This window comes from Poecilia formosa, unplaced genomic scaffold (genome assembly GCF_000485575.1).
Source record: "Poecilia formosa unplaced genomic scaffold, Poecilia_formosa-5.1.2 Scaffold344, whole genome shotgun sequence".
Taxonomy (NCBI): Eukaryota; Metazoa; Chordata; class Actinopteri; order Cyprinodontiformes; family Poeciliidae; genus Poecilia; species Poecilia formosa.
The window spans coordinates 349,256-373,027 of record NW_006800283.1 but is presented as its reverse complement, the minus strand read 5'-3'; the positions used below and the strand labels follow the sequence as shown (position 1 = coordinate 373,027).

The window sequence follows — 23,772 nt, the reverse complement described above, 5'->3', positions numbered from 1 at the left end:
CATATTTTACTTCTTCTTGTCACATAATGTGACTTTATGTTGGATTCTCACACAGAATCCCAGTAAAATCTATGCTTTGTGGGTTTTATGTGGGAAAAGTTCAACACCTGTGGATACTGTTGCAGTGTTTGAGTTTTAAAAACTGTTTTTATACATCAGGCTGGCTCGTGAAGGCCTCTGTGTGTTTTTCTTTTTCTAACAATTGCCGCTGAAAGTTTTTGTTGCCTAATATGTCTCTGTACTTAAAACTTTTTTTAAGGGATAATTTGAGATGATCTGTTTTGTGCCAATATCCCAGAAGCTTCATTCAAAATCAAATTGATGTTCCTTTTACTTTATTTTATTTTTAGTATCAAGCTGTGCAGCAACCAGGACTAGAAATAAAGCAAATGAATGGTTAAGTAGATTTAATATGAAGTGAAACTGACATTTACAAGCTAATACGTCACAAATGTTCTACTTTTTACCACAGCTCTCATCGCCTTTGTTTCATTAGTGACGATATAAATCTGTCATTAAAAGCTTTAAATACATGTTTGTCTCTTTTCTTCAAATTCCAGTTTTGTTTTTTTTTCTTCAGTTGGCGTTGGTTTCTGACTGGCGTCTGGGTTTCATGATGTCCTTCAGCTTCTGCAGGGATATTTTGCCTTCATGCGTTTCTTTCAGAGGAGCAACCTCCAGCTCGGGGCTGGGCTCCTTTTTGCTTTCCGGAGAGAACGTCTTTTTGATCTTGTCTCCCACTCGAGCGAGCCCCTCTCTGTCCTTCTCCTTCTGTCCTTCTGAAGTGTTTGGGTCAGACTTCTTCCTCTCTTTGCCGAGCGAGAGGATCTTTGTCGACTTGGGCGCCTTCTTGTCTCGGGTCAGAGGTATCAAGGCAAACTTCTTCTTGGATTTCTTGTCCTTCTTCAACTTCTCCTGGTGAAGTTGTTTCAGAATGCTTTTCTTTTTGCTTTTCTTCTTCTTCTTTGGCAGCGCCCTCTTCAGTTCTCTGAAGGCATTGCTAAGAGGCGACTTCTTTTTCTTTTTCCAAAATAAGATTTTTTTCAGGGAGGAGTTGCCCATGTCTGTGGAATAAAAAATAAAAAAATCAGGTAAGTTGGGTATAATAATGAAAAAAAGAACACACACACACACATTGAAATAAACATATTGGGATATAATATATCAGCTTGGCCAATTATAATCTCTCTTCACATCTCAGACTGGACTTTACTTCGCTTGGATTCCCGCCAAAAGAATTTCAACGAGCCAATCAGCGAATAGAAGAAGTTGTGAATTATGACGTCAGTATACACACTAAACCGAACATCAATGGTTATAAACACAAATGCAACAAACAATTGCATGGAAGCAATAGTTTATAATGTTAAAAGTCAAATCGGTGCACGAGGGTTACAGGTATGATTTGAATAGTTACTGGTTTGAATTTAGTTTTAAGAATTCTATATAAATATTTGGAGATGATACAATCTGGAAAATATGCTTTTGTTAATGTTTGGAGGTATGAATATATTTACGCTAAATGATAAAGTTAGCCCCATATACAAATTCTGTTTTAAGAGATCAAATAAAACATCCATTTTGGTTGAAGTAATATTCAGATTATTTAGCTGGGAAAAAAAGACATTTCAGACGAGAATATTTCGGTATAGTAAAAATCGTTCTTTAAAGACGATTATTAGGTATTTCTTTGGGAGTAAATTTTAGGTTACCGCAATAGTGTTGAATTGGTGCATTACGTCACAACCAAACGATTAGTGATTGGGTCAAATTTAAAACCTCAACTGAGACCACGCCTCCAGGAAGCGATAGTGAGCTCAGACCTTATGTAAGAAGCAAATAGAGTAGGTTAAGGGGCTGGTTTCTTTACCAGGCTAATATATGTATTTGAACTAAAATCGAGAATGTTAGAAGAAAAAAAAAAATCAAACTTTCTTAAATTTTTCATAAAGGTACATGAAGTAAACATTTAAAGCTTGCAAAAAAAGTGAGACAACTTTCAATTTAAGACTCAATTTACCATCCAAACACAAGAATAGCCACAGCGTTTTCTTAAACAAAACTGTTTCACATCAACTTGTTACAGAAGGATACCGACTCACCTCAGTCCGGTTAGCTGGTTTCCCTCCCTAGATCCTCCTGAGGTCAGCCTTTACACCTGTCTGAGTCTGATTATGCGCTCATCATCATCAAGAATCGTTCAAAGATCCACCTTCTCTGTATCTGATGGAAAGATTGACCACGAGACACTTGACTTTATTTCCTTGATGTTTCCCCGCTCGCGGAGCGCTGACAGGAATCGAGAACAAACCAGTTCCTCTGCATTCTGCAGGGCTGACGCTGCTGTTTTCTGCTCTAAAGATACTGAAAGCGAATTTGGCCTCTAAATGGATGTGCACCTTACATATGAAGTAATGAACGGTGCCAAAATGCAATGGAGAAATGTGTTTTGTTGGGATTTTATGGTACAGTGGAATGAATGTTTTCCACCATTTTATTTTATTTTATTTTATTTTATTTTATTTTATTTTATTTTTTTCAAATAAAAAAATAAAGTGTGACATGCATTTGTGTTCAGGCCCCCTTTACTCGGATACCAATAAATAATATCATGTTACCCCAGTTGCCTCCAAAAGTACCTGATTAGTGGTCAAAGTTTGTTCTCATGATACATTAATATGTTCAGTTCCACGTCGTATTGGGGCCAATGTAGGTAGAAAAAAAGAGTAAATTTCCAATTTCCACCAGAAACTTAACACTGACACAAATGTTTTGTGTCAGTAAAATTGAAGTTCTGACCCATTTACAGCCATGTGCAGCATACAGAACATCTCAGAAATGAATCTCAGAAATTATAAGGATGTTTTTAAGATTGAAAAGTTTAAAAATTTGCTAGAAAAAAAAAACTTTAATGTTTGGATTAATCTTTTTGTTTTTCAACATCAGAGATGCGATTTTTTTTTCTAAAAAAAATTCTGAGATTTTTTTTTTTATTTTGCAGAAATATTCCTCTTCTTTTCTATGTCCAATGGCCCTAATATGCCGTCTTGGTTCTGTAAAAGTTATGTGAAGTTTATTTGAGAACCTTAAACATCATGGATAAAACGGGTCAGAGAAGAAGCTAGCTGTTTAAATGGGATACAATATTATGTTATGCTATTCAAAGTTTTGAACATCTCACAGAGCTCTGTTTAATCCATCAGCAAAAAAGAAAAACCCTTGAACTTTTTCACATTTTGTCTAATTCACGTGTTTTGAATGGATCTTATAGACTAAGGCATATTTGAAAAGTGACATCAAAATGTGTTTTTTTATTCTAAATGTAATAAAAATTCTAAAACTGTGTCGTTCACTCTTTATAGTAAGTAATTTTAAAGATCTAAACTGATTATGAATCGATTAGAAATCGTAGTGAATCAGGAAGATGTGTTTGATAAAGGGTGCCCTCTTGTGGAGAAATCGAGACACTGCTACGGGAATCTCCCCAATCCCAAATCTTTAAATTGTCACCGAGAGCGTTTATGTTTCGTATTTATTAAGAACACAAAAAAACAAAAACAAAGAAAGAATAAAAAGTGTCCGACTTGACGTCTATAAGCGTCAACGAAGCAAAAATAAAGGATTTGATGTAGATATTGAGCTTTGCTTGCTTTCTGTCAGAGATGTGACGTTTCGGGGGGCGTGGAGCCTCATTGATTTAAGTGAATCGGTGTCTTTTCCACATATAGTGGTTATTAATAAATTCCAACGGTAAGTGACGTATACCAGCAAATTTCTTTAAAACATTTTTAGTTCTTAAGCTGTGAGAGGACGTGTTTGCATCACAGGGTCCTCCTTCATCACTCCTCCTCCACCTCCACCTCCTCCTCATCATCATCATCATCCTGCTGCTGCTGCTGCTGCTGCTGCTCCTTCTTCCTCCACATCGCAGCCATGGTGGACTCTCCCAACGCCATGAAGAAAACCTTCACGGTGCCGGAGATCAAGCCGCTGGACAAGTACGACTTCGCCCGGGCCAGGATGTGCGCCAGCGTCCGGTGGCTGCTGTCCAAGTCGTACGGCTCTGCAGGTACGGGCTCCCCCATCACCGGGGGCGCCTCTTGGGGTGGGGCGCTTTAATGCCTGATCCCGCTATAAATGGAGCGCTGAGTTGTTGTTGTTGCTGTTGTTGTTCTTCTGGGGAGGAAACCGTGAGCATCTTTTCGCTCAGCGTCCTCCTTAGTGAAGAAGCCCGGACTGACGCTGCTCCTGTCGCCGCGGCCTACCGGCGTCTCCCCCCCCCCTTCGGTAGATGGGGCGCTGAACTGCTGCAAGGCTTTCAGCCAATTATTAGGCGTGAAAATAAGGCTTCTCAGGAGGAAATTCCTCCCGTGGACCGTGATGCGTGAAGTAGCTGCACGGGCTGCAATGCAACAAAGCCCATTGTGAGAGTCAGTCCGTCAGGCCCGTGGAGCGTTTTTAATTTATTTATATTGAGTCAGTCCCAACAGAAGATGCTTTATTTCTGTCTGTCTCCGTTAGGAACCGGGTTTTGTGCGCTGCACATGGCTGTAAATGGGTCAGAGCTTCATAATTGTGTCAGTGTTACGCACGCACGCGGGGTTACTGCGGGAGCGCGTGCTGGTGTATAGTGAAGGTGACACGGTGAGAAAACGGAGTATTTTTATTTTTTTTTTAAGGAAATATCTGCCACAAAAATCAATTACCATAAATGCAAAAACCTCTATGGAGACACATTTTCGAAATCTGCATGTCACGTTCATTTGTTCTGCAAGATGCACGCGCGCAGAATAAAGCGCAGTCTGCTGCAGCCTCGTTTCATTCTGCCTTTCTGATGCTTGGCTGACGTTTTTCTTCTTATCGATCGGGAACGTGGTATCGATCCGTCATTGGTTTTCATTTTAGGTTAATTTATTATCTGTCCATCCACCCTCCTCACCTGGAATATGATCGAAAATCAGTTTTTCTTTTCATATTTTTCATTTGATTCATTTTTTAAAATTTAATTCACTCAATAAATATAAATAGTATAACAAGTAAAAGAAATCATGAATTAACTTTTTATTAGCATAAAAAGACAATTAACTATTCAGCTCGGAAGACTTACAAAATACACAACTAAACGTAAGCTTATTCAACGCTAACCCTTCATCATAATGATTTTTCAAATGCTCTGTTAAATGCAGAAACAGATTTAGTTTTTTTTTATCTTGCTAAGATTGTTCCATACACTGACATCTTTAATTGAAACACGTTTTTCTGTCCTTTCTGAATCTAATGTTTTAGTTTAAGCTATTAAACGAGTAGTGCTGATGACAAGTTTAATATCACGATAAATCACGATATGAGCGTTTCATATCACTCAATGTCAATAATTTTGGCGATATCAATAACTGAAATATTGCCAAAATTGTGGCATCGTCTTTCCTGTTTTATCCAGTTTTCTCTTCATACTGTTATTTTTTTATTATTATTTTGAAGCAGTTATGAGTAAAGGTGACAAAACCTGAAGCTGCTGCTACCCAAGTTACTCAATGGGTTGTTGCTAGGCAACCACAGACAGCCAGCCAACCAAGCTTTCCTCACTGAGGTTGAGCTGCTAAAGCAGAATGCTGTGCCGCTGTGTCAAAGTTCAGTGAACATTCTTTAAATTGAACATTGAATATTCTATCAGATGTATTAGCTATTGATATTGATTGTGTGTCTATATTGTAACTGATTTCTTGTCCAGCCGAAATGAATATATAGTCTTTAAGCAAACTGGAGAGAGAACATTTTGATGCAATCACAAATTCTGTGTTATTCTGGGTGAGTGTTTTTATTAAAATTGGTTATATCCTGGCAGAGAACCAGTTTTTCAGTATAGTTAGTTTAAATATGGTTATGATCAGAGGCCTTCAGGAGTGTAATATTAATTAGCCTTTGTTACCCAAAATGGCAGTTTTGATGTGTGTTTGGGGTTATTGTGCTGTTTGACCAGTTAAGCGAAGGTAGAGGTAAAGGTTTTGGAAAAAGTCCTCCTTTATCATTTCATCAGCCATGTGCAATTAGGGCTGTGTAATTTTATCAATTACACGATATTGATCAATATTTCATTTCCCCAGGAAGTATTGATTTTCCATCCATGAGTATTGATATATTAAATCCTACTTTGAGTTTTATGTCAAATCCAGGAGTTAAATGAGTTATTAAAAATGTCACGTATTAAAACAATCAGTTACAATTAATTAAATAATGAAATTAAATAGATTAATTGCATTATCTAATATAAGTGAATAAGATATGAAAAAGGTTACTTTTCTGCATAACTAAATACACAAAGCCAAACAATTAACAGTTAAACAAAGCAAATGTATAACAAAAACAACATTTATTACACCAATATGACACCATCAGTTCAATTAATTTAATGCAAGTCCATGGAACAATGACAAAATCACTCTGTCCCCCTAAAATCGTTCAGAAAATTGTATAAATGTATCACATCAAGCCGTATTGTTGGTTGAATATCATGATATATATTGTATCGTGAGCAGAATATCGCATATTGTATTGTATTGTATGACTACAATACAATACAATACAATACAATTAGTGTATCGCTACAGCCTTATGTGTAATGCACCAGTACTACTGGCAGGAAAACATATCCTCAGCATGATGCTACCACCCTCATGCCTTACAGCGAGATTAGTAAGTTAACCCTTGATTGATTCAAACACTCCGCTTGTTGTAGTGATCAAATAGCATGTCTGACCATGAAAGCTTTTTTGGGTTCACTGGTGAAAGTGACAAATTCAAATTTTATGTTTTTTTTTCTTTTTGTCTTGGCCAGCATGACTTTATTTTGAAAAATCCCACTGCTGTTCCAGCAGCTTGGGCTGTTCTTGGACTTTAATTACCCAATTTTCTTTCATCTGAGGGTGACAGATTAGTGGGACAGCTGGTATTTGGGTGGATAAGCCTGAAATCTGCACATTATAGAAGCTAAATCTGAGGTTTGACCTAGCTGAGCTTTTTTTTTTTTTCTGTCTTTGTCAGCTTGTGAATTAAAGACTTCCTTCGTTCATCATCGGCTGCTTGTCTCAGGGTCCAAACTCTGCTGAGTAACACGGTGATGTCACTGTATTTCTTCTCCATGTTTGGAGACCTGATTGGTCTGGAGGAAAGATTGCGTAAATACTCAGTCTCTCCTGGTGATTATGGGACCTTTTCGCGTAATTATGAGATCTTATCTCATTTCCGAGATCCGTAACTCGTTTCTTTATCTGTAATTATAGTTTCTTTAGTGAAATGCGATGCGCTTCAGCAGAAATGTGCGCTGGTGGTGACATTAAAACACTCCTTAATTTGCGGATCTAAAAATGAGAAAAGTAGACTTTCCCACAACATGGAATCTACAATTCCATGTTGAAAACAATCAGTCTACAATCTACAATCTACAATCTACAAATCAGTCCCTGCTGAGAATGAAAACGTGTTCGTTTTCCTACATGCGTGTTTTCCTGCAATGCCTCAAAATGTAACTTATCTCTTGTTAGTGTTGTTTACATCATGGCCCCTGCTCTGCAGTCCCGTCTCATTGCTTCAGCCCTGATCGGGACAAATGGCTGCATGGTTTCCATGGCGACCAAAGGCCCCTTTTCCTCCCTGGAGCAGCAGAAAGAGCAAGACAGCATCCCCCCACCTCCGCTCTCACCGCCCCTCACCGGATCGTGTCACTCAGCTGTGAAGTCCTGCTGATGAAGGGTCAGAGGATGAGGGGAAGGCAGGGCTTACATGAGGAACGCCACCCAAATCAGGAAAGATCAAATCACTTCTTGGCTTCGTTAGATATCATGTTCAGACACAAAACAGCAGCTGTTTTGGAAGAGCTGCAGAGTCTGAGGTTTCATTTCCTTCCAGTTTTAAGGATCATCCAGAACAGGAATGTGGGTCAGCTGTGGAAGAGAGCATGAAAAGATCCACTCATACTGGTCTGAGATGACTGCTCTCTCTCTCTGCCTGTCTTATCAGAGTTGAGCTGTTCATGCACATGATGACATTATCCTCTCCTGACTTTACCGTCACCTAATTCCCGCTTTCAGGAAAAACGCCTCAGGCTTTTTCCAGAACTTACTCTGGTTTTTATCTTTCCTTTTCTTCTACATCCTCTAGTGCAGTAATGCTGCAGTTTCATGTGCACCAACCTGCAGCAGAGCCTCACCAGGGATTTCCTTATCAGAGAACAATGCAGAGTTGACCTTTTTTTTTTCTTCTTTTTACGTCTCATATCTGCAGAAAGGTCAAACATTTCCTCTATCTGCACCAAACTGCTTGGCATAAAATGAGAGATCAGTACCTTTATTTCAAACAGCTGTAATGAAGATTTTTTCATTTTTAATGAACTCATTCAAATTTTTATGCTATCTTTCATTTTTCAGGCACAAAGTGTATCGTTCTCCTTAGTAGGCATGATGTCATCATCATTCAGCTTCAGCTTTATTTATCGGTTAGCTAACAAGGACAAAACAGGAAGTCTCTTGACTGATATAAATCTTAATACATCAACAAATCACCTCTTTTGTTTCAGAATGAGTTTGTATTAGTTTGTGTGTCCACAGTTCCATGAGCCAATGATATTTCATTGTATCTCTGTAAGAACCAGTAAATGAAATGTGTTTCACCAAAAACCTACTTTAATAATTCCCCAAAAGATTAGAAGAAAACCTTCCATCATTTCCCGTCTCTTTTCCCAGCACTGTATGGTAAACAGTCTGAATTTACATCATACTCTTAAAATCATTGCAATCACTCAAATATTTCCTTAGACGTGTTTTACGAAGCCCAGATGTTTAGCCTATTCAAGAAAATGTTCTTGTGTCACGTCAGCTATCTTGTTTTTTGCTTTTAACTAAAACAACTTAATGCAAGTATTCATAGTCCTTGAGCTTTTCCATATTTTGTCACTTTACAGCCACAAACATGAATATATTTCAATGGAATTTTATGTGAAAAACCAACAGAAAGTGGTGTAAAACTGTGGACTGAAAAATTAATTATTTTTTTTTACCTTTTTTAAATTTTTTTACGAATGAAATAATAGAACACCTGTCCCATTTTGCTGAGTTGCCTTCACATGTTGCTTGACCACCTGTGTGTAACCTAATCTCAGTACAAATACAGCTGCTGAAAAGTCCAAGGCTTATGAATACCTTTGCAAGCCCCTGTAGCCCTTGATCATCTTTTGATTAAGGATCCTAAATCTGACTAGAGGTTTGGTCTATTTCAAAGTAGTGCATCCAGACGGACCGTCTGACTCCAGGTTCTCTTTACGTTTCCAGAAAACGTCCCAGTGGAGCTCCGGGAGCCGCTGTACAGGGACCAGTACGAAGAAGAGCACCTGAAGCCGTCCGTCGCCAAGCTGCTCCTCTCCCCAGAGATCTACTGTCGAACCCAGGCCCTGCTGGCTCAGGGACACAAGGGCCCCGATCCAGCGTCGCAGGGGCCCCCGGCCGACAACTCGGCTCTCCTGCAGTTCCTCACCAAGAAAGGGTTCTGCCCGAAGGTGCAGGAGGCCGACGTCACCGAGGAGGACCTGAGCAAGAACCCCATCAACACGGTGCGTCTGAGTGTGCTACGTTTCCAGAGAAGAGAAATAAAAAAAGGAAGAGTTGAATATATATTTATAAATAATTACATTTATGTAAACATTTACTGTTATGACATCAACTGTATCAAAGTCAGTGTGTAACGTTGCATAATAGACCAGGGATGCGCGATATATTGGCATTAACATCGGTATCGGCCGATATTAGTTATTTTTTAACATAGCGTTATTGGCCCGATCAATAAAACTGCAATCAATATTTATTTCCATCATGTTTCCCTTTGTTTCTGGAGGGGAGTAAAGGAGGATGATCATGTGATATTTGTGACGGTCCACGCATATAATATCGGTAAATATCGGTTAGCAATACTAATATTGGATATTGATATTGCCGCAAATTTTCATATTGGTGCATCTTCACATTATGCTGCTGTAGTGCAAACAAAAAATATTTGCATTGTTTTCACAAATCAAAGGTGATCAACAAAATTTGACAAAATGACAACAAAAAAAACTTCAAATGAAAGTGAAACTGATTTCTACAAAATAATGACATTTAATTCAAAACAGGTAACATAAAATGAGTGACTGAATAAATATTCTCTGCTAATCCACATCTAGTGAAGTGAATCACTTAATGCAAATATTTTTATTTAATCATCATCCTGTAGAAATACGTTTTCACTTTGACATTGCAGGGTTTTTTGACATTAAAATTTTGTTGATCATTATCGATTTGTAAAAACAATAAAAGAGCAAAAACATCGAACAGTTTGCTGCCAGTGTTGGATCCGTTTCCCCTCGGTACTGATCAGATTGTCTCCATCTGATCGATGCAGAAAGCGCATCTGGCCCTCATCGACTCGCTGATGTCACTGTTTGCCAAAGAGACGACCGAGCAGGTCAAGATGGCGGCCGAGGCGGAGCAGATCGGCGTCGGGGCGCCGTGGGAGAACGCTCTGCTGTTCTGGGTCAACCGGGTGAGGCTTTTAAAGTCCACATTATGAATTTATATCTCATACTTTAAAACTAGTTGATCATAAAAGCCCAACTGGTAACAGGTGTTGTGTAAGGAAGCCTGTAGTTGATGCTCTCATTGATTTTGCATTAATCCCTCATCCTCTGAAAGCACATGGCGACAGTGGAAAGGAATGTCAACAAATAGATGGATGGATTTAAAGAATGCTCTTCTTATTTTGGTAATAACTTTGTGTTTGTTTCTCATGTGTTTTGCACTTTCAGTTGAACCAGAAGTTAAGAGAAAGCACAGAGGAAGAGGAGCTTCCCAAGTCACAAACATGCACCGATCTGCAGCCTGTTCAAGAATCGGTAAAAAACAAAAAAACAAAAAAAACAAAAGCATGTTCACAGATCAGTCGCATAATGCCTTCATTGGCCTTCCTCTGCTAACCCCAACCATCACCAAACACTGTTCTAACCACACTGTAGCTGCGTTTCCATTACAAATGTGTGCAAAACTTTGCAAATATTCCGCTAACATCGAAAAAAAACCCCCACAAATTCGCAATTGTGGTGTTTCCATTAAGTTAGAAAACACAATTAAAATCACACCTGAGTAAGTTTCTTCACGCAATAATAAGTCATTAAAAAACATACAGCGCCATCATTCTCCTGTCACTTCCTGTCGTTCACGGTTTGCGCAAACGGCAACATCCGGTTGTTGATCACGTGACTTGTGCGACTCGAAAAAAGAAATTTTCATTGCAGTTTTGCAAAAAGAAAAAAAAAATCGCTTAACCTAGTGCCAAAACTTATTAATTTTATTTTTAATTGCCGTGTTTTCATTAAGCAAATTCGTTTTTAAAACGTCAAATTGCGCAGTTGTATGGTCAATGGAAACGCAGCTTGGGTTGTCTAACAGCTAATGCCGGGCCAAAAACCATAACAAAAGCTCCTTACTATTGCTAATTGCTAACATTTAGCGACGATGCAGCTTCTAACAGCGGCTTCGGTCTGCTTGTGTCTTTTCTCCCCCTGTGCGCCTGTCTGTCTTTCTTTGCTTCCCGGCAGTGCCAGTCCAACCGCTGGTACTGGAAACTAGTCCCCGTAAGTGTCCTCCTCTCTTGTCCTGTTCGTGTCTCTGAAACTGTCTGTCTGCTGTGGCTGACCTTACTGTGCCTGCTGGAAATGTCGCACATATTTCCTATGTGTCCTCCTGGGAAATAGTTATTTTATTTTATTTTATTTTATTTTATTTGTGAAGGATCATTACAGTTAAAACATCCTCTGAGGAGTTAAAGGGAGCATTTGTTTGTGTTACGTGATTTGTAGGTGCTTTTTTGTTACAAACTGATGCTTGTAAATGTGTTTCTGATGTCTACGTTCAATCATCGGATTAAGTGAGTCGAGGGAGAGAATGGGGGTGTTGGAAAGAGAAGATGGAGGTGAAATATAAGTAGTCATGCCCTCTGAACTCTTCCACATTTGTCACATTACAAACCCTTAAATCATTTTTGCCTCAGCTTTATAAATATATCCCACTTTGTATTGGCCTCTGTCATTGGCCAAATGTGATTATGATGTGACAAAATGTGTAAAAGCTCAAAAGGTCTGAATACTTCCGCATGGCCCAGTACCTACCTCTCTTCTTCTCTCCTCCTCCGCCTTCAGAGCAGAGCCATGTTGTGGTGTGGCGGTTTCCATAGTGACCGGCCCCCTTGTCATTTATGCCTGTTTCCCTCTCTCTGCCATCCCTCCCCATCCAGCATGCTATCGCTTTTTGTTTGAAGGAGTCGGGGAATAAGCCTCCTGTGGTAACGTATTACACCTCGCTCTTCTCTCACTCCCATCCGACTGACCCACCGATCCATCGCCACACCACTCACCTTCGACCCGACTGACTGACCTTTACGGTGGCCCTCAAGTGCAAACCACTTCAACAAACCACTAAGCACGCCTACACATTTAAAAACACAACCACATATTGAAAAACACAGCAACATTAACTACGCACATGCACAAATTAAGAAAACAGAACGACATTAGCCAAACAGTAGAGACTGGACGATTCCACTTCTGTCTTTAGAACCGTAAAATAATCTTTGTTTAGATAGACGGAAAGTCAGTCACAGCGCTATGTTTTGCCCAAGCTGCGAAAAAGAACAAGGTTGAGTTTCATAGTATGTCCTGACTCAAAATATTCTTGGATACCTGTGGCTACGTTAGCATTCATATCTTCAACAAACGCACAAAACCCAGAATAACTTCTGGTCCTGAAGTTGAAAGTGGTGTCGTCCAATCAGAAGTTTCCTATTGGGACCTAGTTCCACTGTTTTGCTGATGTCGTTGTGTTTTGTAGTTTGTAATTTTGCTTAGTTCACTTTGTTTTTGAACTTGTAGTTGGGTTTAGCGAACCGTTGAAGTGGCCACCGTAGGATTCCGCACTAACAGCCTCTCCAACCCCGAGGTTGGGGACGGTTGGGATCTAAATCATCTGCTTTCAGCACTGCTCACTCCCACTCATGTGTTGGAAAGTCGTGCTAAAGGAGGCAGATCGTCGATGTTTGATGATGGAACATCTTCAACCTCCTCCAACAATGCGGCAGAAGTTACAGTCAATGCACTTAAAGTCATGCGACATCTTTTTCTTTCTGTTTGTCTCACCTGGACAATAAACCATCTAAGCAGTAACAATCACGGCTTTTTAATTTAATTTCAAAGACTATAAACTACCAGAAGCGGTCCAACTTTTCTGTTTTTGTTGCATGGATGCTGGATAGCACGTTTTTCACACACATTTTTCTAACCAAGGCTTTTTTCATGACCGTTTCTTTTCACGATTGAGCTTTGCCCGGCAGCCATTTGGTTGGTGTATGTGTGTGTATGTTTGTATTTATCAAATGCGGCTTGTGCTTTGTTTGTGTGGGATTTTCTTCTAACTTCAAATTGCCTGGCTTCACAGTTTTAGTCATTGCTTTTGGTTCTCATGCGATGGAAGGCTTGCACTGGCTGGTTCATGTTTACAGGGTTCCTACCTTTAATTCCCACACGGCCAACATTCTAGGCTAAAGTATTTTTAACTCCGCACATTTTTAGAGTTCTCTACTTTCCTGGAAATAACTTTAAACAAATTCCAGACTCTCCCAGACTGCCTGGGAACCCTGTACTTTATTTTGTTTGCTTCTTTTAAGCCTACTTCAAAGTTGTACTTGTATTTGTGCTCAACACAACTGTCTCCTGTCCTGTCTGAGCTCGTCTTTCTGTGTCTGTTGGGGGAGCTCTTCCTTTTTTAACTCCCTGTCTAAACATATTTTGCTGTCCTGTGTTGTTCTCCTCTAGATTCGCTATAGAAAGGACAAAGTGCAGTCCAAGCTGACTCCCACTTTCCCTTTGGTTTCTGCGGTCAAAGATCTGTCTAACGGCTGCGCCATAGCTGCTGTTCTACACTACTACTGCCCCAGCCTGCTACCTCTAGAGGGTACTAACAAGAACATACACTGCAGTTAAAAGTCTAACAAATCAAAAATAAGAGACTCAATCATGGTTTCTTGCAGTAACATAATCTTACAAGGAATGTTATATGAAAAGGAAAAAAATAACATGTTGGAAAATCTGCTTCTTTTGGCCAAACATCAAACTAAGAAAGATAGGAAAACATACCGTTCAACTAAAACTTATGTGTTTATAGAAGTCAAGCAATGACAACAGGAAAATAGATATTGGCCAACATCTGATCATGTACACACTGCAAAAAGGCAAAATTATTTAAAGTATTATTGGTCTGAATTCTAGTGCAAAGGTCTTTGTTCACTTGAAATAAGAGAAAATTAACTTACAGCAAGGTGTAGAAACTTGTTTTAAGTCAATAATTCCTTAATGTTGACTAGTTCTGCTGGTAGATTATTCCACTTATTACATGGATGAAATGCCATGTTACATCTGCTAACTAGTACTTTTTCATCAGTATTAAAGAATTATTTACTTATAACAAGTTCCTATATCTAGCTGAAAAGTTACTTATTCGTTTTGTCTTATTTCAAGTGTACAGGGATATTTGCACTAGAAAGCAGACAAAATTTACTCTGTAAGTTTTTGTTTTTGTCAGAATAATAATGAAAAGGTTTAAAACGATTATAAATTCAACATAATACATGAATTACCACCATAAAGCACACCTTCATGTGTTCCTGTCTGCTCTGGTTCCAGATGTTTGTCTGAAGGACACCATGTCTGTGGCTGACAGCGTCTACAATCTGCAGCTGATCAAGGAGTTTTGTGAGAGCAACTTACAGAGCTGCTGCCCCCTGGCTGTGGAGGACCTACTTTACGCTCCACCAGCGCTGCATGTAGGCATACAGATCTTTCACAGTGATGACGATATTGCTAGATATCAAATATAAAGCACTCTGCAAAGATCTTGTGTCATCTGTGATTTCTAATTATTTTGTTGCTATGCTAGCTCTCTTTTTGTTTCTATGCTAGTTTCTAAGCTAGCAATGCCAGACTTTCCTTTAATCATTTAAAGAGGTATTGCTGTCTTTCAAAATTTTCTAACTGTTTTCACATTTTGAACTTTGGGTGCCTTTCCACTTATTCCTAGCAGCTGGCTATTTCCTTAATGTTGAAATTAACTATTTCCTCATTTATCTATTAATAAATGAGGAAAGTGAACAAGTGGAGGGCTAAGTAGACATCAAAGTATAAAAAAAATCTAAAATGTTTGCACAGTGCTTTATAGATGGAAAGAGTGTAGATGTTCTCAAGTATATGTTTGTATTTACGAAAAGCCTCTTGGAGAACAACAGTCGGGTGAGATGTGGTCGACTTATAGCTTTTTAGACGCACCGGGACGGAGAAGAAATGATCACTTAGCGACCGCTAGTTAGCAATCAACATGAGACCTTAGCATAGGATTCAGTGGGAATGCTGTTTGTTGTGCTCTTTGGATAATGGCAATCAGCAGTATTTATCATTTAGCCCGACAGCATTGTAATAAATGGGAGTGTAACTATTCATTCCCCTGCAGCTGAATATGATGAGCTTCATAGCAGAGCTGCTGGAGTGGTTTGAGGTGAAGAAACCTGATTTTGTGAAGCCCATCCAACCCATTGACCTCACAGGTTAGTGCCTCCATCTCCCCTCGTTTGTTTTAATCATGGCTACGTGCGTTTCGGTAAGACTCACCCTGTATTTGTTTGTGTATCTTCTAGATGTCTCAGGATTACTTGACTGTACAAGTCCTGTCAGCGGGAACAGCAACAGGTACCAGCTTCCAGCTTCCTGTTAGACACACTTGAGGCATTTGGTATTGGAAAACATTTCATTGCAAAATCATTTGCAATTGATAAAAACACATAGATGCGATTGTTACTCTAAAATGATGGAAAACTAGTAAATACAATTGAATTAGACATGCACTTCTGCTATGGTTTGCTGAGACATCCATTGTTAAAATAAAAGCTGCAGTGAATGATGTTTTACCTCAAATGAGGGAATAAAAAGTCTGCTCAAGGTTCTACGTGTTCTAATTTTATCAAGGCATTTCACGTGCGAACGTATAGCCGAGGCTTTGGACTTCTCACGTTTTGACATCCATTGCTGTCATTTGCATAGATAGATTCTACAAGGACATTTGGAGTAACCTGAAAAGAGAGTTTCGTAGATTTAGGTTCAAATCTGAGGTGTGAGTGAAGTCTAGTTTGTGCTAAAAGGGAGTCAATGTAAAGGGATTATATTAAACCTTTTTCTATTTCAAGTTATTTAAGAGATGTTTATCATGTTTGCTTGCTATCAGTAAATTTGTCTGTTAAACGTAAACACTCAGAAATGCTAAAAGCTAAATAATCGCATGTCTCTAACTCTGTTATTTCTCTGGTAGTGGCTCTCCATCATTCATCTTCAAACAGCCTTTTGTGCCCATCTCCTCCCCAGTGTCTCCAGGTATGATAATCTACACTTTGCATCCCAGCAGCACTGTACACTTTCTTACACTTTCATTGATTGTGTTCAACGACCCTTTGCAGAAAACAAGAGCTGGACAAAGAAACAAATCAGGTACATAAACACGAAAGCTTTTTGTTTTAGTATTGTAAACGTGTCGTATTCGTATTTTAATTTCTTTACTCTTCTTATGTTGGCTTCTGTGGTTTCTGCTTCTCAAACGCTCATTGGCATCCATCTCTGTGTCATCACCCACCACTCTGCAGTCGTCCTCTGTCAGCAGTGACTTTCAGCATCCCATTCGGCCTGGACAGTGATGTTGACATTGTCATGGGAAACCCAATAGATTCTATCTTTCGCTCTGTCAGCACCGACAACCTCGCCACGGGCATCCCGGCTCTGAGCTCACCGGCAGCGGCAGCAGGGATGACTCGCGTCCCCTTCAGCCCTCCAGAGGACCTGAGCCACCTGGTCAGCGCCTCAGCCCCTTCACAGCGTTCCTCCTGGGTCCCCTATGCACAAACGGCACCTTTGGGAGAGCTGCCGACCATCGAGGAGGCCCGGCAGGTGGTTCACATACCCGGTGACAAAGATAGGAAGAAGGGAAGACCGACTGAGAAGAGTGGACGAGATGGGTTTACAAGCCGGCCGGAGCCAAGGCTGTGCCCAGAGGGAGCTCCTGCAGGGTTTTTTCTGCACTCCCCTGAAGAGGACGGCCCCCTGCTCAGCAGCTCAGCTCCCTGTCGCTCTGGCGTCCAGTACCGACCGGTCAGAGGGGATGCTGGGAGTGCTGAAAGACAAGGTCGGAGAGAGAGATCAAGAAAGCACTCTGATATGTCGCGTGACGATGACTCTGTCTTGAGAGATGGCAGCATTGACTCATCCGAAGCATCGGATGACGCTCCGAGAAACGCCCCCGGGAATATTCGGCCATCTGCCGGCAGAGAGAGTCACAGCAACAGCAGCCCACGCATGACGAGCTTCGCCGAGCGCCGAGACAACAGACGGAGACACCCCGCCACTCCCGGGGAAGAGTTGACTTCTGCTCCGACCCCAACAACCCCAACCCCAGGCACTCCATACACTCCCTCCACACCAGTGTTCAGTCAGCAGGGGAGTCCGGGTCCCAGAGGGCCAGAGCCGGGCTCTGAAGCCTGGGAGCTGGGTGCCCGACTTGAAGAGAAGCGCAAAAATATCGAGGCCCAAAAGAAACGCATTGAAGCTATTTTTGCAAGGCACAGGCAGAGACTTGGAAAAAATGCTTTCCTTCAGCTGAAAAGAGAGCAAGGCGAGGGGGGAGTGGAGGGCGCAGAAGAGGATGGCTTGACCCTTGAGGAGCGTCTGACTCGAATGGAGGAGCAACTGAAACAGGAGGAGGAGAAGGAGACGGAGAAAGACAAGCCGCCCGTTTCCAACCCTCCTCGTTTGGAGAAACAGGTCACCTTCTCTGTGGACAGTAAGAAAGCAGGTGAGAAAGAAAAAGGAGCAGAGATGGGAGAAAAAAAAGGCACAGAGAAAGGAGGGGAGGGTGTCATCGTGGAATACAATGAGGTGGTGCAGAAGTTGAGTGAAGCCCTGCAGTCTCTCCAAAAAGACATGCAGAAACTTACGGAACAGCAGCAGCAGCTCATGAGCAACCAAAGACCTAGGAATACGCCCAAAACCACCCCACGAAGTAGCTCCAAAACTCCTCCTCACACACCAACAAAGACGCCACCAAGAACACCAACCAGGACTCCCTCCAGGAGCACCACTAAGGCCTGGGTGATCCCTGCTGCTTCCAACACCCCATCTGCCTCCTCCCCATCCCGCCGCTCCCACCTTCCTTCCTCCTCCGCCTCTCCCAAAGCGATCATCTCCAGCTCATGCCCAGCTCCTCGAACCAAGCTCCACTCCTCCTCCTCTCCTCGCAGCCCCAAACACAGCACCCGTCCCCACCACCACCAGCCCCACCCACGGCCCTCTGAACTCAAGTTCCCTCCGCTCAACCGCGTTTTGATGCCAACCCAGAACGTGGACACCATCCCGCACCTGCGCCGTGTCTCTCCCAGCAAGTGTCAAGTCCAGACATCGTCTTCCTTCCGCATCGGTGGACCTCGGACCCCTCAGGAGCCTCCTCAGCCCACTCAGCAGCCTCCGCCGCCTCCTCCTGATGAGAACACCTCAGACACAGGCTCGAGTGAGACGCCCACCCAGTTCAGCCTGGAGCTGGAGCAGGAGGACTCAGAGTCCGTTGGAGCACTGCCGGTCTTGCCTCAGTTCAGACAAGAGAGGTCGAGGGCCGCTGGAGGCAGCAGCTCCGGCGCTCCTTCTGAGTGCTCGTTTGAGAGCGACACACTGTCCCTTTCTGCTGCGTTCAGCGCAGGAGGTGAAGGAGAAAGAGACAACGGTCCTAGGCAGCCCTGCAGCCTGATTGAGGTGTCCCTGTCATCTGTGAGAGGGCCAGAAGGGGGCAGCGATGAACCAACTGATGAGGGCCAGGAGTTTTCCTCTGATTCCATGAGTGACCACACAGAATCTGCTGCGGAGGCTGCAAGAGAACCAGTTCCTCAACAGCAAGACGCAACAAACCTACTTAATCGAGCTGCAGAGGGCAGCGATGGGCCAGAAGCACAAACAGAACCAGCAGAGGAGCGCAGTGGATTCACCGAGGCAGCAGAACCAGGTGGGGAGAAGAAAGAAGAAGACGGGACAAGAGGAGGAGTCGGGTTCTTCTTTAAGGTTAGTGTTTAAAATGCTGCACAGCAACAAAATCACAGCAGTTCAGCATATCTGAAAGCTCAGGAACAAATGTAGTTTTCTAAAACTCTCTGCTTTTCATTGTTTCCCTGAGTCCCTGTTTACTCGCTACATGTACAGAGTTTGTTTAGGTATTTTCCAAGCATAAATAAGAACAGAAAAACAAAACATAGAATTTGTAGTTCCCTATTTCATATAGCATATGATAGGCCAATGCAGACTGATTCATAACTATAAGGTTTAAGGAAAATTAAACTTGATTTTCAACATTTTGTTTTACAAATAAAACTCTGAAAAGATACTGTTAACTAAAATCCAGTGCAACCAACCAGTGACTAATTTAATCTCAATATAAAGAAAGCTATTTAATTCAATTCAGTTATTTTTATATATCACCATTTCACAATAAATGTTGCCTCGCGGCACTTTGCAAAAAAAAAGTCATTTCAGTTCAATCAACACATGCATTCCAGTTGATGCTAATTATCAAAGTGTGCATTGAGCTCAATAAATTATTAAAACTACAAAGTACTTCTCATTGCAGACGGTTGTAAATGGCATATTAAAGGAGTACTGTTGTGATGCTGTGCAGAAAGCAGGGAGCAGGAAAGAGCAGGAGCTTCTTAAAGAGACAGAGGCCCAGTTTCAAGGCGACAAATTTCAAAATCAAGTTTCTTTAAAGTCATGTTTGATATTTATAAAATTTTTATAACGACTAAAGTTAACAAAGTTACTTGATTGTGCTATAAAATGACACTACAAGCCTAGAAAATATATAATACCGTCCCTTCAAGGCTCCTGGTTTTCCGTTAAAGATTTTTGCATTTTACACGTTTTAGGACTTTGGCAGTTACATGGATGATGGTGCATTTGTGTGTTTGCAGAAGGATGTTCACAGTGAAGGGGAGATGGCTCAGCGGAGAGCTCTGCTGCTAGAAAGACAACAGAAGAGGACAGAGGAGCTGAAACGGAGGAGACAATGGCATGAGCAGGAGAGAGAAAACAGGTGGACCGACTGCAGACTTTCTGTTATTTAAATACTTCAAGTCAAGCCGCTAACGTAACGTAAACCTTCTTCCTTCTGGTCCTCAGACCAGCATCCTCTGAAAGAAGAGCGGCGTCGCCCTCCAACACCTCGCCGTCCCCCACTCCTCCTGCCACCCCAGCACGCCGTGACGACTTCACGCGAGGGGAGTACGAGCGGCGGCAGCAGCTGAGAATCATGGAGGACCTGGATAAAGTTCTGAAGCAGAAAACGACCAACCACCCGGGTCGAACGGCCACAAAGAAAACCCGCTCACGGCCTCGCAGCATGACCCGGGAGGAAACCAAGCTGTCTCTGAGTCCGGCCAAAGGAGCTGCTGGTAAAATAAGAAAGAAGAAGAAGGAGAAAAAAAATGAAGTAGCGGCATGTATCAATCGTTAGAACTGACTGAACTTTTGTTTCCTCAGGTTCTCAGCTGACAAAGGTCTACTCACACTCCTCGCTAAACCTTGCAGCTACAGACGAGCCTGGAAACAGCAACGACTCCACGAAGAAAGCCCAGAGGTACGACGTCGTGTCAGACTGTGTCTTTTCCTCAAAATAAGACCCAATGTTCCAACGTCAATATTTCAAGCAAAAAAAAATAAAAAATAGAAATGTTGATTTTTCATCGTTTTTGTTACTCAAACTGAAGAGATTTGGTCATGGAATGTTATTGGACAGGAAATTTGCATATAATTTCTGCCAACAGGGTCACAAACTATCACAACTTGAAAAATCTTGGCTAAGAACATCTCTGCAATTTACTGTAAACAATTATTCAAAAACAAAGTACATATAATGTATTTTGAACTTTTTCAGCTCAAAACTTTCCACGTTTTTTCAAGAAAGTCCCTGCATTTTTTTCTGTAAATTTACTCCTCCTCTTTTTTCTATCAACAATGGCCCCAACACATAACTTACAATACTGCTGTAAACACATCGGATTTAGCAAAACGCTACTTTCCATATTCAATAAAGAGGGAAGATTTGCAGCTGAGGCCCCCCGTCCCCGGGTCTCGTTCCTCCAGATGAATCGGGTCGTGTAATGAGACGAAGGCTCAGCGTTGTGCTGTTTGTGTTCCCTCCAGCAGCCGTGTTGATTCACCTTCACGATGTGTGACCCCAAGCAGACCCATAAATCAGAACGGAGACAAAGACTGGGAGTCTGGCTCCAACGGGACCTCGCCTGCCCCAGAATACACAGGTACAGCAGTAAACGGTGCAGACGTGTGTTCAGTGTTGTAAGGAATATTAGCACCATGTCAGAGTCTCCTGCTGGTAAATGTGAATCACTTTTCCTTCCAAGGAAACAATTCCTCTCATTTATATTGATCAGTTCTTTTGTTGGATAAATCAGAGATAAAGTAGATGTCACCTAAAGATGTTGATAAAGTCGTCTACTTTTCCCATCTGAATGTAAATCTATAAAATAATAAATTGACATGATGTCAGTTGTTGAGGCTGGCGGTAAAGTACAAACAAAATACTCCTACTGATAAGAAGAAAAAAGAAAAACTGTAGATAGATCTTAGTGAGCGAAGGAGAAAGTAAAAGGTGGAAACATCACTTGTTTGAATGCCGTAATTTTCAGCTTTTGGTCATGGCTTTCTATTTTGCAGGTCCAAAACTCTTTAAAGAGCCAAGCTTCAAGTCTAATAAGTTCATTATTCACAACGCTTTGTCGCGCTGCTGCCTGGCCGGAAAGGTGAACGAGTCACAGAAAAACAAGATAGTCGAGGTGGGGGGTTTAATTTCTTCTTCCTTTTAATTTACAGAAACTCTTCTGATGGTGTGTAAAAATCATAATTAAAGACGTAAATTTCTTCACTCTGCTGCTCCTCCAGGAAATGGAGAAGAGCTCCGCCAACCACTTCCTCATTCTCTTCCGCGACTCCAACTGTCAGTTCAGGGGCGTTTACACCATGAACCCCGACACCCAGGAGCTGGTGCGGCTGGCGGGCGTGGGGCCGCGCTACGTCAGCTCCGGCCAGGTGGAGTCCATCTTCAAATACAGCTCCGACAGGAAGCAGTTCAGCTCTATCCCATCAAAAACCATGGGGATGAGCGTCGACGCCTTCACCATCCCCAGCCAGCTGTGGCAGGGCGGCGGCGTCGGCGGAGCAGGAGGCGGCGGCAGCAGGAGGGCTAGCGTCACCAAGAAGGTGGCCGTCTCCAAGTGAGGACGGCTGTACTTAGATTATTACAGTGAAAAAGCTATTCGGATATTTATGTGAACACAGATGGATCCTCGTGTGTTAAATTTTTTTAAGTACAAAAAAAATAAACTTCTATTCCCTTTACATCTTTAAAAATGTCCACTGTGCAAATATAGCAGAACAGAAACATATTCTAAAGGAGGAAGTGGAGCATTTCTTTTAAAAAAGGTTGCTGATTTACTCAATTTATACCCATTAATTGTTTGAAGTTCAAACTCGAGCTTTTCTGTTGAAAGAAAATCCAACACTTTTTGATTTGCACATTAAAAAAACAAAACTTTTGGATAGTTCCTGTTTCTCTTGGCCTCTGAAAATGCCTTTGAAGACAAATCGACTGACTGAACTTTTGATTTTGTATTTATTTATTTACTTATTTTTTTACTTTGATGTTAACTCTCCCAGTACCTGTTGCCATGTGGATGAAAGCACATTAAATAGCCATAAACAAGTGACGCAGAGATGAAGGAGGATGCCGTTCGGATGTTATTTATTTCTGGCAGTTTTCATAACTGCAGCATGAATGGTTCTTTACTCTATGTGGTGAAACGATATCACAATGTAAGCTTGTGATTTAATGAAACTTACCATGTGTGAGCATTAGATGCTGATCTAAAAAAATGTTTTTGTACAGTAAACTTTCAGCATAATACCGAATGATGTATGAGAGGAACCTGGACTGTCGTGCTCTCAGGTGGAGATGAGTGCTGATAGCCGACAAATAAATACAAACTTGATTCTGAGTGGATTACTTAATTCAATTTTTTTTATTTCAGAAATGTGCATGATGCATTTTGAACACTACAATAAATCTCAAAAGGAGAAACCAAAACTGAGTCTGAGTAAAGGAAAGCTAGCTACGTCGCTTGAATTATTTGTGTAATTTTTTGTAACATTTCCTAGAATTAAGGACCTATTCGTATGTGTAAAAAGTTTGAATATTGCATTAAAGTGCAGTAATTCCTCCCAGTCACCTGATTATTGTGGCTGACAGACAAAAACCTAAAATTTAGTATCTCAGAAAATTAGAATACTGTGGAAAAAGGACAATGGAAACTCATGATTATTTAGTTAATCAGCTAATTAACTCAAAACAACTGCAAAGGTTTCACTCAGCCTTTAAAATGTCTGTCGGCTAAACAGCCACCGTCTTTTCATTAAATGTTCACACAACGTTATTTTCTCCTAATGTTGTAAAAAACCGAATTTCGTAACTGCTGTGTGTTTTCATTAACTTAGAAACGCAATTAAAATTACACGTGAATAAGTCTGTTCACGCGATAAGTAATTAAAAAACATGCAGC

At 41.2% G+C, this 23,772-nt stretch overlaps 2 protein-coding genes across 7 annotated transcripts; one reads left to right on the top strand and one right to left on the bottom strand.

Moving 5' to 3' along the window:
* Nucleotides 1-79: 79 nt before the first annotated feature.
* On the bottom strand, nucleotides 80-2,359 carry LOC103153256 (muscle M-line assembly protein unc-89-like). The gene is made up of 2 exons (XM_007574103.2): nucleotides 2,103-2,359; nucleotides 80-1,064 (listed from the first exon to the last, which is right to left on the bottom strand). The coding sequence occupies exon 2, from the start codon at nucleotides 1,060-1,062 to the stop codon at nucleotides 577-579; it is 486 nt and encodes a 161-aa protein (XP_007574165.1). The 5' UTR covers nucleotides 1,063-1,064; nucleotides 2,103-2,359; the 3' UTR covers nucleotides 80-576.
* A 1,242-nt stretch (nucleotides 2,360-3,601) lies between these two features.
* Nucleotides 3,602-23,329, top strand: LOC103153255 (calmodulin-regulated spectrin-associated protein 3-like). 6 transcript variants are annotated; one of them, XM_016661830.1, is made up of 19 exons: nucleotides 3,602-4,069; nucleotides 9,324-9,601; nucleotides 10,429-10,569; nucleotides 10,832-10,918; nucleotides 11,621-11,656; nucleotides 12,316-12,363; nucleotides 13,889-14,027; nucleotides 14,756-14,895; nucleotides 15,576-15,669; nucleotides 15,760-15,811; nucleotides 16,428-16,489; nucleotides 16,573-16,603; nucleotides 16,756-19,210; nucleotides 20,113-20,234; nucleotides 20,321-20,592; nucleotides 20,681-20,777; nucleotides 21,347-21,459; nucleotides 21,875-21,993; nucleotides 22,100-23,329. In XM_016661830.1, exons 1-19 carry the CDS (start codon nucleotides 3,934-3,936, stop codon nucleotides 22,433-22,435), a joined length of 4,758 nt encoding a protein of 1,585 aa, XP_016517316.1. In that variant the 5' UTR covers nucleotides 3,602-3,933; the 3' UTR covers nucleotides 22,436-23,329. The 6 variants fall into 6 exon arrangements, with proteins under 6 accessions (XP_016517316.1, XP_016517318.1, XP_007574164.1 ...); XM_007574102.2 differs by having other exon boundaries at nucleotides 3,603-4,069; nucleotides 16,858-19,210; nucleotides 21,344-21,459; XM_007574100.2 differs by having other exon boundaries at nucleotides 3,604-4,069; nucleotides 21,344-21,459.
* Nucleotides 23,330-23,772: the final 443 nt, after the last annotated feature.